Here is a 17,778-nt window from a genome sequence, read left to right on the forward strand (position 1 = left end):
CTCCCAATTGTTTTCCTTCTACTGTATATAAAACAAAAAACATCTGATCATCATTCTGGAAAAGGGCCTGGATGCACTGACTATTCCTGTTTTATAACAAGGATTTGACTCAGGTGATACTGTTGTGGTTTAGTCACAGCAGAGCCCCGCCTCTTTGATGAAGTCACTCTGTACCTGTTTGTTTATTCTAGGGGAAGTGCATTAGAAGAGAGGTGGCATCATGTAATAAGTGGCATTATGCAATACGAGTGAAGAGGTGCTGATTTCAAGAGCCGGTCACTCTTGTGATTTCCACAGGTTACCATCAACGACCTAAAACCTGTAAACCAAACCGGTTTAACCAGTTCCTGCATAACCCATGAAGGCGTGACTGAGATTACACAGGTGGGAGGGCGAGAGAAAGATTCATTCGACCTCAAGTGTTCATTCAGGAGAGTCTACACACTCATAAAACCGCAGGGACTACAGTAAGGTACAGTGTGTTATCTTCATCATGACTGTATGTGCTCATGTCCTGTACACAACAGAGAATATCTGTGTGTGTGTGTGTGTGTGTGTGTGTGTGTGTGTGTGTGTGTGTGTGTTTGTGTGTATTGTGTTTGTGTGCAATATTGGCTGGTCAATGTCAATGTCTTTTGTATTTAGTTATAGTTTGGGAACCAATTTGTCTGCAGAAGTGAGATGAAACTGACAAAATCTCACTTTAGGGACATTTGGGGATGTTCTCATTTGGAAGAATGATTCATACATGTAATAAATGTGTAATAAAAAGCTAAACGTTTTCTTTTAGGGTTACGGTTAATGTGTCATTATAATTATCTTTATATAAAAACAGTGAAAGTCTGTGGCCTTGTTCTCAGGCAGATAGCGAAGTAAACATTTGCACAGAACTGGATGTATAATAAATTAGTTTGTCTCATCCCATGTTTATATATATATATATAAATCTGGTTTCTGTACAGCATTTATAATGGAAGTGAATGCGGCCAGTTCATAAACATTAAAATACACCACAAGACTGACATGATTGTAGTGTGATATAATCACTTACTAACCTTTTCCGTGAAAGGTTATATACAATATAACAACTTTGTTGTCATGATGATGAAATCATGGCGGTGAACCCATGCAAATGCGTTGGTAAAATCCTGATTTTCTCACACTAAAATCACAGTAGCACTTTATTTTACAGTACTAATTTTACATGCTATATAATTACAACAACTACAGGACTTGCAGATTACTAGGTACTAAACCTAACCCCAACCCCAGGCACGGACTGTGCCATTGGGAGAACCAGGACTTTTCCCAGTGGGCCGGCCGTGAAATGGGGCCACACGGGCCGCCGCGTTAAACAGCACGTGCCACAAAACGGCGCCACAATATGCAGAATAGGACAGCAACCCTTGCCAGTTTCTATGTAAAATACCAGGCTGAATTTTCTTCCCAGTCCGCCACTGCCCAACCCTAACCTTAACCCATATTAAGTACAATAGTTACCTAATATTACTCAGGACTGTCATGGGTAAATACACTGTAAGCAGGACTGGTAATCTGGCATACCGGGCATTTTCCCCGTGGAACCAATGCACTTTGGGGGCCAATCAGGGTAATTGGGGCCATCGGGAGAACCTGTATGTCGGTCACGAAATGGGATGAATGGGCCGCGATAAGCAAAAATGAACCACCGCGTTATGCAGAACGGATATACAGAAAAGGAGAGCGATGCTGATGTATGCTGTTTACATCTGGTGGCTATACTTTTGAAACAGTGGGTATTTTAATGTTTATAGACTCGCCCCATTGACTTTCAGTGTACAGTAAGTGCTTTATTGTACAGATTTGTAGTTCAATACACTTTATTGTATTCAACTACAATTGTGTTTTCAGTTTTTAAATAAATAAGGGACGAATCAAAATGATATGTGGGTATAATCAACATGAGCGCTGTCGATTCAGCTTAACTTACAGTATATTGACCTGGAATATTCCTTTAGTTTAAAATCTGTTCATTATTGTCACAGTAGAGACACATGAGTTATTTAGAAGATAATGTCAATTTTTATAATGTTTAGTTTTTGGATGTGCATTTTATATACTGTATTTTTTACACGGCTCTCTGGAATACTCGATTCTGATTGGTCAATGGCTCCATCTAGTGGTCAGATATTGCTCTGTAACAACCGCACATCTGGGGATTTAGACGTTTCAGGACGCACATCCGGGTTCTGCGAGCCTTCCCAGAGCCGTCTCTCCTGCTTCTCGGCTCACTGTGCGATCTCTACAAGTAAACTAATAAAATAATTTAACTCAAACACATTTTTCATGTGCATTTATTTATTTATCTGGCTGAATATTGAGGAGTCAGACAGTCAATTTCACAAAGTAATCACCAACTGATCTCAGCTGTTTTTTTCTTCTTCAAATTACATGAATGCTGACTGGACATCATCCCATACATATAATGTATACTCTATACATTAGCATTGTGTCAGCAATTAAGTCACATTTTGAGTGAGGCGCATTAATTATGTAATCACACAGTCAATCTTGTATTTGACCGAAACACAAATTCAAAGCAAAGGGTGTGTTGTGATGTAAATGTTTGTGTGTGGGTCATGTTTTGCCTACACTGTGGAGACCAAATGTAAAAGCGTAGCAAAACCTGAAATCTTTGGCAGTGTGGGGAGCAGCCAATGGTGGAATATGGGCAATATGGCTTTCTATGAGGGTTAGATTTAGGGTTAGAGAATATAAAACAATTTTAAAACAATAGAAGTCAATGGAAAGTTCCCACCATGATAGAAAATCAACATGTGTGTGTGTGTGTGTGTTTAGGATCTTTATGTCCAGCATGGATATTTTGGGTATTCCGTGCCCCCCATACACCCAATCTCCAAATCCGCTCTCATCGAAGCCCCCCCCACCACCCTACCCAGGCATTAGAGGTGAGTGTGTGTGTGTGTGTGTGTGTGTGTGTGTGTGTGTGTGTGTGTGTGTGTGTGTGTGTGTGTGTAGGTATGTAAAATCATCAATATTTCAGAATGATCAAACTGTAAATAGATTATTTAAATCCTCTACTTCATTTCTAGCTAACGGGATGGTAAATGGACAGGCTGATAAGTCATTGCTCAGAGCTCAGATGGAGGTGGTGAGTACACACAGACACACTCATCGAGCTTATCTACAGTAAATGTGACAACATACCATCAACTTGTATTGTTTCCAAAACAATCTAAATAGTGGTGTTTTGCTAAGGGTAGCATCATTTTTAGAACTGCTTTAAGACGTCCCGCACTGTTTGCGCTCTTCTTCTCTTTGTCCAGACTAGGTGTTTTCCTGCTTGGTCGCAGGGTCACCTTTTCTACATTGTTGCATCCTCTTTGGTGACATTGGCTGCATGCATGTCTTCCTTTATCTGACCCATCGTTTCTATGGCTTCCATGCTTGCCTTCTGGGCTGAGTGCTAGTGTTATTTTGGCTACTGAGTCTACATGTCCGTACCTCCTCAGACGTGCTTCCTGTATCTTTTCTCGAATTGGGGCAACACCGAGGGTCTTCCGAAACGTGGATGTTTGTAACTCGATCAAGCCTTGTCAGACCAATTGACCACCTAAGCATCCGTATTTCCATGGCTCTCAAGGCTTGTTCATGTTTCTTGGTTATCGGGCAACATTCTGCTCCATATGATGCCACTGCTTCTGATGACAATTCTATAGATCTTGGATTTCAGACCTGTTGGGATCTTGCTACAAACATGACTGATACTTCAAATCATGCTGCTTGTTAAGGAGAGGTGTGGGACTAGCTGAATAATTAAAAAAAAATATTTAATAAGAACTTAACATGGCCAAAAGACACACAGAACACAAACACACACATGGCAGCTGCATGTGGCTCTCTCTCTCTCAAACTGCCACATTCCGCTGCATTTATCCCTCTCCTTGGCTGATTAGCCCGATTGGGGCCCGGCCCCGCCCTCCTCCTCGTCACACTCCTCCCTCCTTTGGCTCAAGCCGGGGACCCCTGGAGTACATACCCACCCTCTTTCCATAGCCATCTTTTCCATAGACACGTCATCGCCTGGTCCTCGATCCCTCCTCCACCCTCTGGTAGACAACAGCCGCTCCTCCCCGGGCGGACCGGAGCCAGTCCTCCGACCCCTGGCGGATGGAACGCTCCTCCGCGTTTTGTCAGCCAGTAGGGAACTCCTCCGCCTCTGGCAGCGGCTCCACCGCTCCAGGCGGCTGGCAGTGAGCCCCTCGTCCCCTAGCAGACGGCGGCCATTCCTGCGCATCCAGGCGGTCGGCAGCAACACCTCCGTCCCCTGGCGGATGGCGGCGGCTGCTCCTTCGGGTGGATGGCAGTGGCGAGGACTCCACGACAGAGCATCCCTCCTTCTTCGTTGCCTTTAGCACCAGTGTAACACGGTTAAGATTGGGAATATAGGAGGCGGAAACAGGCTGAGAGGTCAAAATAATATTTAATAAGAACTACCAAAAAGACACACAGAACACAAATGCACACACTGCAGCTGCATGTGGCTCTCTCTCTCTCAAACTGCCATGTTCCGCTGCATTTATCCCTCTCCTCGGCTGATTAGCCCAATTGGGGGCTAGCTAGTCACGGCTCAGCCCCGCCCTCCTCCTCGTCCCACAGGAATGTTCACATGAAGTTTACGATTAATCCAATACAAAATATTATATTTTTACACAGTCCAAATGACTAGAGAATAACCCAAATCCACTAAAAGAAAACATTTTTCAAAACTACAATATCAGTCATTTCTTCATGTATTTTCTTTTTGCTAACGGCCGGCTTTCTCGCTCTATTTCTGTCTGTTTTCAGGATGTGCTCAATCATTGTTTTGATGATATCGAAGCGTTCATTGGGAAGTTGCAGCAGTCAGCAGAGGCTCATATTATTCTCAGCCAAAGGAGTAAAAAAAAGAAGAAAAGCCAGAAGAAAAGTGCAGAAGGTGCAAGTCTACATCGAGGAAAAGTCAAGCATGAATGTTTATTGAAAATATAGCATCACTTTAAGGCTGTATAGATTGAAATGAGCTTTTAAATCAATTTCTGGGAAAGAAATGTAAAATTCACTCTCCATTCTCATCTCTAAAGAGAAACATCACAATACAGAATGCAAGTATTGTAGTGCAGTGTACTCTTATCAGCTCATGCCGGACTGTTATCAGTTCCCAGTACACTCTGTACTTCAGCTGTTGGGGAAGTGTTGTGTTACGAGTGTGTCGGCTACTGAATTCTCACTGTCAGTAAAAACAAAAATGTCGTAAACTGATTGATTTGAAATCTGATACAGAAACACACATAGACAAAAATATAATATATCTGTTCATTTATTTATCGAGAACACAAATGATCAGCTGTGTTTGTTGTTTTTGTGTTTGTTTAGAGGATCTTCTCACAGCTAAAGCCCAACCACCATCTGAGAAAGAGTTTTTCGACACTTTCCAGATATTTAAATACAGTTTGAGTCTGCTGGTGAGTCACATATTAGATTATTCAGAAGTTCAAAACATCTTGTGACATTTCAGTTGATCAATTCAATTATTAAAATATCAGATTAAAGATCAATTATTTTAATATTGAATGATAATATTTGAAATTGTCTGTTCAACGTTTATTTAATAATTCATTCATTTAGTGCTTAATTATATTATTTAATATTTTCAATTATTTTCAATTTAATATACATTATCATATTTAACTGATATATTTAATATGTATTTTTATTTAGTAGAGCTTTTATTTGATTGACTCTTATTATATAAATATGTATATATTTATATAATATTATATAATTATATAAATCTATTCTATTTATATAATATATCTATTATATAAATATGTATATATTATAATTATATAAAATTACATACAGTATATATATATAAAATTACATACAGAATATATTTATATGCACACTGTATAATTTAATGTATTAAAATATAATAAAATATATTAAAGTTTTATATTTGAAATTCTTAATTTTTGTTTGAGATATATTTTTATATTGTTGTATATTATGATGATGTTTAATGTTTTGTTTTGACTCTTAAAACACCTTGAGAAGATTTCTTTAAATGGGCTATATGAAAATAAAGTTTATTATCATTCATTAATTTTCATGTATTTCTGTTGAAAAGAATTATAATAATTCTTATCTGTCAGTTATTGATTGGGAGTTTTATTGTTCTTAACGTGTAAGCGTTGGAGTGACATTCAGTATTTCTCTGTCAGGTTTCTATAAGCACACTGTTTGTTTTTTAGGCACGGTTAAAATCTTCCATCTTCAATCCGACGTCAGAAGAGCTCGTTCATCACATCTTCAAAACGCTCTTGATGGTGAGTATGACAGATGTTTGCGAGAGAATTGATATGGTTGTGCATGATTTTCCTGTGCAAACAGCAGAGCTTTTAAGGTCTTTGTTGCATTGAATTGTTTTGAGTGTCTGATCAAAAGGGGTTTATAAATGTTTGCACGCTGTTGTTTGGAAAATGAGTCTATTGCCCAGGAACATGCACTGTATATGCATTCACATAGACTTCACCTGCATGTGTGTGTGTTTGCAGATTGTGAAGGCAACAGGAGGTCCTGGTTTAGCTGCATCCGTGTCCAGTCCGGCTATGACACAAGGAGCCGTGACTCTGCTACAGAATAACTTGACAGCACAGGAAAATGAGTTATGGGTCGCACTGGGGCCCAACTGGACACAGCCAAGGTATTTTTGCTTTTTAAAGGCACAGATCACACTGAAAAACTCACTCTCATTCCCTCGTGTCATTTCAAATCTGAATGCGACTACATGTGACACATTGTGAGTTGTATGCACTAAAGTAAACATCAATTGCAATGGATGCTACCAGTAAACATTTGAAAGAGGATATCTCCACAACGGTTTGCAATAGAAACATAACAATTATATCATTAGAAATGGTTATTTTTTTATTTTAGTGTACTTTGTCAAAGTGACTCAAAATGACGCAGGTCACATATGATCTTCTTTTTATGTTGAACACAAAATAATCCAAATGAGCAGTAATCTAGCTAAATGTGTGACACTCTTTACCAAATAATGAAAGTGGATGGTCACTTTGGCAGTCAAGCTCCAAAAAGGACAAAAGGCACTTTAAAAGTTCAATAAAACACATTAAAATTGCATTGTCGAGGAACAGACTGATATTTAAAGTTGAAGTTTATAATATTAATAAAATACCTTCTGTCATCGCAGTATATTATACAAAGACAACTGTAAGTAAGTCATTCATATGGTGATTTTCCTGAAAAGAATAAACACTACTATCTGTTTACTAACCAATGGAAGACCAGGAAGTGTTTGGGAAACCCTGCGTCCACATGCGTGGACATTACGTTTTAGCTTCGCTATAGGCTATGCTTAATTTAATCCATTTAAAACCAACTGATCTCAGTTCAGGAGACTCTAGGCTGTCATTATAGGGTTAAAACTTTCAGCACACAAGTGTCATGTGACAAAACAACATGGTGGCAATTCCCAGCAGAGTTTGTCTTTCAGAGAAATGCCAACAAAACTACATCTGGTAAGAAACCAGTTTAAGTTTTCACATTAAAACATGTTTGAGTCAAAAGAGCAGAGTCTCTAGTTTCATCCGATATGCCATTTTAGAAATTGCTGTATTGTGTATCGCGAAACAGCACGCTGTTGAACACAAGGGACTAACTTTCCATTAAAATCCCACATTCACTTTGAGAATCAATGTATGTGTCCAGCAGCTGGAAAATGCTGCTTTCAGAGGCTGCACCTTCATAAGGTGCATTTCAAACTGTTCTGAGACCTGTTGGATACATACATTGATTCTCAATGTGAATGTGGGATTTTAATGGAAAGTTAGTCCTGTTGTCCACGTACGTGGACATTGTGTTTAACAGTGTGCCGTTTCGCGATACACCAAGGCAATTTGTAAAATGTCACATCGGATGAAACTAGAGACTCTGCTCTTTCGACTCAAACAGGTGCATTCACTTCTAACATCTGGACAAAAGTTCAGTGTTAGTCTGCAGATGATGTTTGGACCTCTCAACATGTCAGCATGGGGGTCTCCGGAGGTTAAAAACAGTCATTATTCAGTTCTGCTTGCCAAACTTCACCTTTGAGTTGCTTTTCAAATCTCGTTTAAACTTCTGCACATTCAGTTCTAATAAGACGGAATGGAAAATAGTATCATACAGTATTTGTATTGACATGAGGGTGAGTAGATGATGACACATTTTTGGGTAAGCTATTCCTTTAATATGCACACATATTGTACTGACGGCTCTGTTTTCCTGTAGATCTGCTCTGCGGAGCACTGTGGCGCCGTACACACCCGTGTTTCTGGATAGATGGAAGCTTCCGGGGTCAGAGGTCGCGGGTTGGGTCGACCCGGTGGAATCACAACACAAACAAGACGCAGAGCTCTCTACAGTAGAGGTAACCACCATGAACTTTACAATAATGCTATAAAAATGTCTAAAGGTTTTTTGCTAAACTAGTGATTTTGTTATTTATTTACCATGAAAACGAATGCACTTCATAAGAATTAAAGTGACAAAATATGAGCAAATAGTTGCATATGATTGGATCTATTTCTCTTTCCGCTCATGTTGATGTGCTTGTTTATTATGCATTTATTTAAATTAGATGCCATTAAAATATTGAGCATGTCCTGTCCCAAATAGGCGTGGGATCATTTTCAGATTAGGACTATAAATAGAAAATGTATTGCTTTTAAATATAATGTTAAATGGCTAAAATGACCCCTTTCCTCCGAAATCGAAAATGAACAGTAAATCCAGTTAATAGAGGTTTCGGGTATTGGTATGGATTTTGCTGATATTGGCCTTGACAGTACTTGGTATCAGGTGGAAAAGGAAATAAGTGGTATTGCGCATCTCTACTCGCGTCACCAATCTAAACTGAAAAATGAATCATTCAAATGACTCGCCCCGATGAACTGCAGTATGAACTATGCCAGTAACACACATACAGAACCCACATCCATGCATGTACTCCGTCCATATGTCCAAGTGTTTGTGATGTTGTTACTAACATGATCAATTCTCTTTCTCACACCCAGCTTACGTCCTCTCAGCCCTCCGATCGTCACTCTCATCCCGTTCAGACCACAGACAAACCGTACGTCTGATTCACACCTAAACTCTTTGATTTAGCAGAGTTTGACGTGTATGTGGTTGCCATAATAGTGCAATGAAAGGCGTTTTCTCTTCATGTTGCTGTGTGCTTCTTTTCACAAATGAATGAAACTCAAACAATCATTCAAACTTTTCTCTCTCTTTTGTCTCTGACCTCTTTTCTTCAATACATCTCGATTGTTAGAGAGGTGGTTATTGTGTCAGCATTAAAATTGTGTTGAATTTAATAAATTACATTTGTAAAATAATGGATATGAAAATAACCTTTATCTCTCTGTGTGTGTCTCAGAGATGGTGTTGTTGTGAAAGAGAGGTTTTATCGCTGCAGTTATGACTTTGTTGCACGAAACAACAGTGAGCTTTCAGCACTGCAAGGACAAAAGCTAGAGGTTGTCACACACACACACATGCACGCACGCAGGCACACACACAGACACACATACACACACACACACACATGCACACACACGCGCACACACAGGCACACACACACAGACACACACACACACACACACGTAAATGCACACACACACAGACACGCACACACATACACACACACGCGCGCACACACAGGCACACACACAGACACACATATGCACACACACACACACACACACACAAATACAGACTCACACAGAGACAAACATACACACACACTCATACAGATACACTCACACACATACACACACAAACACACACACAGACACACACACACACGTAAATGCACACACACACACATATGCACACACAGAGACACACACACACACACACAGAGACACACATACACACACACACACACACACACACTCATACAGAAACACCCACACACATACACACACACACACAGACACACACACACACACACACACACGTAAATGCACATTCACACACACACACTCTCATACAGACAGACACACACACACACTCATACAGACACACATACACACACACACACACACACACACACACACACACACTCTCATACAGACACAAATGCACACACACACGCTCAAATACACACATACACACAAAAACACACGGACACACATACCTACATACACAGACCCACCCACACACACACACACACACACACCCCACACACACACTCACACAAGCACACTCACATACACACGCACATACACACACACACACACTCACATGCACACATACACACACACATACACACACACACACACACACTCACATGCACACATACACACACACACACACACACACACTCACATGCACACATACACACACACATACACACACACACACACACACACTCACATGCACACACACACACACACACACTCACATGCACACACACACACACACACACACACACACTCACATGCACACATTCACACACACACTCACATGCACACATACACACACACTCACACACACACATACACACACACTCACACACACACATACACACACACACACACTAACACATACACACACACACACACACACTCACATGCACACATACACACACACACACACACACACACACTCAGATGCACACATACACACACATACACACACACACACACACACTCACATGCACACACACACACACACACACACACACTCACATGCACACATTCACACACACACTCACATGCACACATACACACACACTAACACACACACATACACACACACTCACACACACACATACACACACACACACACACACACTAACACATACACACACAAGCACATATATAATACAAGTAACATTTATACATATAATATACTGAATAATAATATATATATTTTGTTTATTTATACAAGGGAGGTTTTGTCAGATTTTGCACACTTCTGGGTGTCCACAAAGTTTAGCACAAAAACACACTGATATGCAGTCTGGTGTATATCCTCCCCTCTGCCTCTCACATTGCTACATATATTATATTTTAACATTTGAACCATTATTATAACAGTAGAATAAATAATAAATAATAGTATAAAAAATAACCCCTACCAAAAATACCCTTTATGTTTCTGTCTTGCAGGTGATCGAGTCGTCTAAGCGCTGGTGGAAGTGTCGAAATGAATATAATGAAATTGGATTCATACCGTTCAATATTCTGGAGCCCATCACACACATGGATAACCCTGTGACACATAAAACACCAAAGGTACACACTCACATCCAACATCTTCAACATCTGTTCTCTTCTCCTCCTGAAATATTCTCTCTCTCTCTAATTCAGCCGCCCGCTGCTCCACCAATCTTCAACACCCTGCCTAATCTCTCCTCCGTGACCTCTGACCCCAGCGCCCCTCGGCCACGCAACATAGCTCTCGGACAACAACATCTAAATGAGGATACAGAGAAAGGTACAACACTCAGATCTAACAGAAAGAGATACAGAAGTTTTACATTGGCTGATCGTGCTACAGTTTGAAGAATCAGTTTCAGTTGATGTCATCAGACAGTATAATGTCTCATTGTCCTGTCACTTCCTGTACCTGTATCAGCATTAGCTCACAGGCAGGTTTATTCTCTTGTGCACATATTGACTCACTCGTTCTGTGTCAGTGATGCAGGTAAATGATGAATTACTGCAGCGATTAACCAACGGAAAGAATTTATCTCCCCGTCTGGTGATTCCTCGCTCCATGGACACATCGGCCCCGCTGGATTACAACTCGCCAGCTGCAGAGGTGGAAAACTGGCTGCGAAAGAAAGGCTTCAGTGAACCGTGAGTCTTAAAACACACTGGAAAAACTTTACAACAGCAATCAGTGAACTATTAATAATTATTATCCACCTGTAAAACTCCACAACACTGAAAGTGGATTTATGTGACTTTAAATATACACATAATACAATGAACCAAAATCAATATTTCATAGTCCTGATCAACTTATTACCGTCTGTCTGTCTGTCTGTCTGCCTGCCTGTCTTTCTGTCTGTCTATCTATTTATCTGTCTGTCTTACTGTCCGTCTGTATGTCTGTCTGTCTGTTTGTCTGTCTATTTGTCGATCGGGGAGACGGTCTATCTGTTTGCCTGCCTATATATCTATCTGTCTGTCTTACTGTCCATCTGTCTGTCTGCCTGTCTGTTTGTCTGTCTATCTGTCAGTCGGTCTATCTGTTTGCCTGCCTGTCTCGCTGTCTGTCTGTCTGTCTGTATATCTATCTATCTATCCATCTGTCTTTCTGTCTGTCTGTCTGACTATCTGTCTGTCCGACTATCTGTCTGTCTTACTGTTTGTCTGTCTCTCTGTCTGTCTGGCGGTCGGTCGGTCTATCTGTTTGCTTGCCTATATATCTATATGTCTGTCTTACTGTCTGTCTGTCTGACTATCTGTCTGTCTGCCTGTCTGTTTGTCTATCTATCTGTCGGTCAGTCAGTCGGTCTATCTGTTTGCAATGCCTGTCTGTCTGTCTATCTATCTGTCTTACTGTCTGTCTGTCTGACTATCTGTCTGTCTTACTGTCTGTCTGTCCGACTATCTGTCTGTCTTACTGTCTGTCTATCTCTCTGTCTGTCTGGCGGTCGGTTGGTCGGTCGGTCTATCTGTTTGCCTGCCTATATATCTATATGTCTGTCTTACTGTCTGTCTGTCTGACTATCTGTCTGTCTTACTGTCCGTCTGTCTGTCTGCCTGTCTGTCTATCTGTCAGTCGATCTATCTGTTTGCCTTTCTGTCTATCTATATATCTAGCTGTCTGTCTTACTGTCTGACTATCTGACTATCTTTTTGTCTCTCTCTCTCTATCTTTCTGTCAGTCTGTCTGCCTGTCTATCTATTTATCTGTCTGTCTTACTGTCTGTGTGTATGTCTGTCTGTCTGTCTGTTTGTCTGTCTATTTGTCGATCGGTCAGACGGTCTATCTGTTTGCCTGCCTATATATCTATCTGTCTGTCTTACTGTCCATCTGTCTGTCTGCCTGTCTGTTTGTCTGTCTATCTGTCAGTCGGTCTATCTGTTTGCCTGCCTGTCTCGCTGTCTGTCTGTCTGTATATATATCTATCTATCCATCTGTCTTACTCTCTGTCTATCTGTCTATCTTACTGTCCATCTGTCCGACTATCTGTCTGTCTTACTGTCTGTCTGTCTCTCTGTCTGTCTGTCGGTCGGTCGGTCAGTCGGTCTATCTGTTTGCCTGCCTATATATCTATATGTCTGTCTTACTATCTGTCTGTCTGACTATCTGTCTGTCTTACTCTCCGTTTGTCTGTCTGCCTGTCTGTCTAACGGTCAGTCTGTCTATCTGTTTGCCTGCCTGTCTGTCTGTCTGTCTATCTATCTGTCTTACTGTCTGACTATCTGTCTGTCTGTCTTACTGTCTGTCTGTCCGACTATCTGTCTGTCTTACTGTCTGTCTGTCTGTCTGGCGGTCGGTCGGTCTATCTTTTTGCCTTGCCTATCTATATGTCTGTCTTACTGTCTGTCTGTCTGACTATCTGTCTGTCTTACTGTCCGTTTGTCTGTCTGCCTGTCTGTCTATCTGTCAGTCGAGCTATCTGTTTGCCTGCCTTTCTATCTATATATCTAGCTGTCTGTCTTACTGTCTGACTATCTTTTTGTCTCTCTCTCTCTATCTTTCTGTCAGTCTGTCTGCCTGTCTATCTATATATCTGTCTGTCTGACTGTCTGTCTATCTATCTCTCAGTCAATCAATTGGTCTGTCTGTCTATTTATCTGTTGGTCACTTGATCTGTCTGTCTCTCTTTCTGTCTGTTGTTTTATCTGCCTATATATCTGTCTGTCTGTCTATCTGTCAGTCGATTGATTGGTCTGTCTGTCTGTCTGTTCTTCTCTCCGTCGGTCGACCGATTAGTCTGTCTGCCTATTTATATATCCTTCTGTCGGTCTGTCTGACTGTTTGTTGGTCGCTCGGTTTGATGCTTTATTTATAAAAGATATGTCAATGTTATGAAGCACTTTAAATGTTTTAGTATAAACGCAGATACAATGTTGTTAGAAATATACTATAACCACTCCACATGTTATAGTGTCACCGGAAAGCATGGAGAAATGAATGGATGTTACTGATGTGTTTGTAGGACAGTTCAGTGTTTGCGAGTGTTGAATGGAGCTCAACTCTTCTCTCTGAATAAAGAAGAGCTGCGTGCTGTTATTCCTGAAGAGGGCACTCGAGTCTACAGTCAGCTCACAGTACAGAGAGCCCAGCTGGAGGTGAGCACACAGAAACAGGCTAAGAATCGCATACTACCATACTACTCTAGTAAACTAGTAAAAGAAGTATGGTAGTTTGCTGTTCAAAACATAGCAATTCACACCAAACACTGGATCTGTTCAGAATAGCGTACTATACTACTGTACTACTATACTACTATACTACTATACTACTCATGCTAATTCTGCAGTATGCAGTATGTGTTGTGCACAGTTCATGGATTTACTGTATGCACTGAATCTCAAAATGACACACAGTATGCAGTTTATGCTGTATGCGCTCGACTTACCTTTTATATCCAGTGTGAAGTGATCAATATTTGATCAGACTGACACAAATTATTATTGTTGTTATTATTATTATTATTATTAAATAGATTACAAATTTAAAACACAGATATTTATTATGGAAAATGTGTATTGGCCATCACTTGCTGAATGAATCATGCAACATAATGTAAAAACATTGTAGCACACTACCGTTTGAAACATTGTTGCAGATTGTCATGCATGTATTGTTGCACACACACACACACACACACACACACACACACACACACACACACACACACACACACACTCACTCACACACACACACACACACACACACACACACACACACACACACACACACACACACACACACACACACACACACACACACACACACACTCACTCACACACACACACACACACACACACAGTTGTGTTTCCATGTTTTATGGGGACTTTCCATAGACATAATGGTTTTTATACTGTACAAACTTTATATTCTATCCCCTAAACCTAACCCTACCCCTAAACCTAACCCTCACAGAAAACATTCTGCGTTTTTACATTTTCAAAAAACATAATTTAGTATGATTTATAAGCTGTTTTCCTCATGGGGACCGACAAAATGTCCCCACAAGGTCAAAAATGTCGGGTTTTACTATCCTTATGGGGACATTTGGTACCCACAAAGTGATAAATACACGCTCACACACACACACACACACACACACACACACACACACACACACACACTCATTAAAACAGACACTAACTGTCTCTTTATTTCTTAGGATGCTCGTAGAGCGACAGAGTTGGAGGCTGTGATGGAGAGACAGAAGATGAAGGTGGATCTGAAACTGGAGAGTGAAACTCTATGAATTTATCTATTTATGATTAAACGTGCGCACTGACATGACAACTATATGTTTATATACTCTCTCTCTCTCTCTCTCTCTGTTTGTCTCACATGAATGTGCTTATGCCAGATGATTTAAGTGTTACTGTAACCTGCTTAGTGGGTTATTTATTCTATTTAGCTTTATTGCATGAAAATCATTAACATTATTTAGTTAGTTATTTTACATTTTACTTTGTGTAGAATATCATATATTCTCCTCAAATAAATGTAATGCACAGATGCTGAAACTAGCAATTAATTTGTCTGCCAGAGAGGGGCGCTATACACCAACCTGTGCCCCTGGGGTAGGGTGGGGGGGCAATGTGTACCTGTACATTTACTACAGTGGCAGACTCTTACTAGAGTTATCAGAGGAGACGTGCTCATGGACGAAACCCTCTTGGACGTGGCACATGACGGGCTACAAGAAATGCCTTAAATCTAAATAACAACACCCTGAAGATAATAGCTGAGGGGTTTCTTAACTCAAGGGTGTTTTTGCAGTCCCGTTATCCACTAATGAGCAGCTCCTTGAGAAACATGAGACAACTAGTTCAGTTTGTCAAGGAAGATATTAAGTAATCAATGTACTGTAACTCTATACATTTTAAAGACGTTTAAATGGAGGTGAAGAGTGTGTTGCACGTCCCTTCTTCAATGTAAGAATATGCTTTTCATCTGCCGGGTGAAACGTGAATCAGGAACTTTAATATAGAGAGTTAGTCACAGTAAGTCACTAACTATTAGCAACACTGATAGTGATATTTATCATTATTAATATTGTAATTATTGAGGGTTTTTTTACCATCCAGGGTTGTTTAAGTCATTTATCTCTGGATTTAACATTTAAAAGTAGACACTGTGAATACAGAATTTGTTTTTTTGTTTTTTTGGCCTTTTTCTTTAACTAAGCAATGCTAAAACAAAATTTGCCACAAATAACAGAAAAATAACATTGCAAAAAAAAAATATATATTATTATTATTATTATTCAAGCATTTACAAGAAATGCCTTAATTTAAGAAAACCGTCTTCTGAAGCAATCTAATCCGTTTTGGAAATGTAACTCCTTTATCATTATAAATCTTGACAGCAGTCTCCATGGCGATCATGATTTCAAGCTTGATTACACTTCTTATAGCACCATCTAGTGCTCTGTGCACGTGTCAAGCACTAGGAAGTGTAATCGAGCTTGATTGCCATGGCGACGGCAATGGCTACATGTACAGTGATGTACAGAAGTTTCATTTTGTTCTGTTCTTACCCAAAACCAATTAGATCGCTTCAGAAGACATGGATTACTTTTAAGCTACCTTTATGTGTTTTTTGTAGCTTCAAAGTTTTGTTCATCATTCACTTGCATTGCATAGACCTACAGTGCTGAGATATTCTAATAAAACATTAGAATATGCTATGCATCTTATAGTTATACTCTCTATATATTTTGTTTTATAAATGCATATATACATGAGGGAGGAGGGTAGAATTATATAGGAAACACTGGCACACATTGTTCTGTGGAAATATACTCTACGCAAGTAGCCTATGTGAATGCAAATGCTTCGACCTGGAAAGCAAGCTCGATTTCATGCAGCGTTGTGTTCCGAGATGTGTCACAACACAATGCATAAGGCCTGAACAGATTGCTACTCTACAAAAGTATGTGAACAAAAACACTTCTAGCTACACAAGCTCAGTTTCATATGCCATTGCATTCCCAGTTGTGTCAGTTCCCAGTTATGTTCAGTTATGTGCATGGTCAGGCCAGAAACGTACTACATGCAAGTAATCTTTGCCAACGCAGTGCAAGTTTGAAGTCATGTTTTAAAATGCCATTAAACTGGATGTGCTATTATTCAGGTAGCTAGCTATAAAAATGTTGATGGTTTAGCTAGATTCTCTTTAAACTGTTGCTCTGCTTTGACAGTAGTAAATAAAGTTTCATACTTATTTTAAAACCTTCATGTCTTGACTGTGATCTGCTCCACTGCACCTGTTCAACATTCTTATTGGCTGTGCAATCTGTGTGTGTGTGTGTGTCAATATCCAGACTGGATATTTCACATGAGAGCAGGAAGATGACCTCTGACCTTTGATCTCTGTTGAGTTCATGTTTCTGTTGAGTCTCTCAGGTTCTCACGGCCTCTGCAGGTGAACATCATTTCAAACACATTCCACGATTCTGCACCTGCAGCCCGTGCTGTGTGTGCGTGTTTGTGTTTGTGTGTGTGTGTGTGTCAC

General features: G+C 40.1%; 1 protein-coding gene across 1 annotated transcript; it reads left to right on the forward strand.

The window, feature by feature from the left end:
- Nucleotides 1-226: 226 nt before the first annotated feature.
- On the forward strand, nt 227-17,491 carry LOC127634939 (epidermal growth factor receptor kinase substrate 8-like protein 1). The gene is made up of 15 exons (XM_052114705.1): nt 227-472; nt 2,839-2,948; nt 3,093-3,151; nt 4,849-4,978; nt 5,416-5,504; nt 6,294-6,368; nt 6,597-6,745; nt 8,335-8,473; nt 9,120-9,178; nt 9,485-9,584; nt 11,223-11,348; nt 11,424-11,550; nt 11,753-11,915; nt 14,234-14,366; nt 15,431-17,491. Exons 2-15 carry the CDS (start codon nt 2,846-2,848, stop codon nt 15,515-15,517), a joined length of 1,539 nt encoding a protein of 512 aa, XP_051970665.1. The 5' UTR covers nt 227-472; nt 2,839-2,845; the 3' UTR covers nt 15,518-17,491.
- The last annotated feature ends 287 nt before the right edge of the window (nt 17,492-17,778 follow it).

This window comes from Xyrauchen texanus, chromosome 42 (genome assembly GCF_025860055.1).
Source record: "Xyrauchen texanus isolate HMW12.3.18 chromosome 42, RBS_HiC_50CHRs, whole genome shotgun sequence".
NCBI lineage: Eukaryota > Metazoa > Chordata > Actinopteri > Cypriniformes > Catostomidae > Xyrauchen > Xyrauchen texanus.

What these genes read in the sequence shown, in the direction of transcription:
- LOC127634939 (XM_052114705.1), top strand. Translation starts at nt 2,846, where the DNA reads ATGTCCAGCATGGATATTTTGGGTATTCCGTGCCCCCCATACACCCAA. An exon ending in ACCCTACCCAGGCATTAGAG is followed by an intron (nt 2,949 to 3,092) that starts GTGAGTGTGTGT and finishes CTTCATTTCTAG; the next exon opens with CTAACGGGATGGTAAATGGA. An exon ending in TACAGAGAGCCCAGCTGGAG is followed by an intron (nt 14,367 to 15,430) that starts GTGAGCACACAG and finishes TTTATTTCTTAG; the next exon opens with GATGCTCGTAGAGCGACAGA.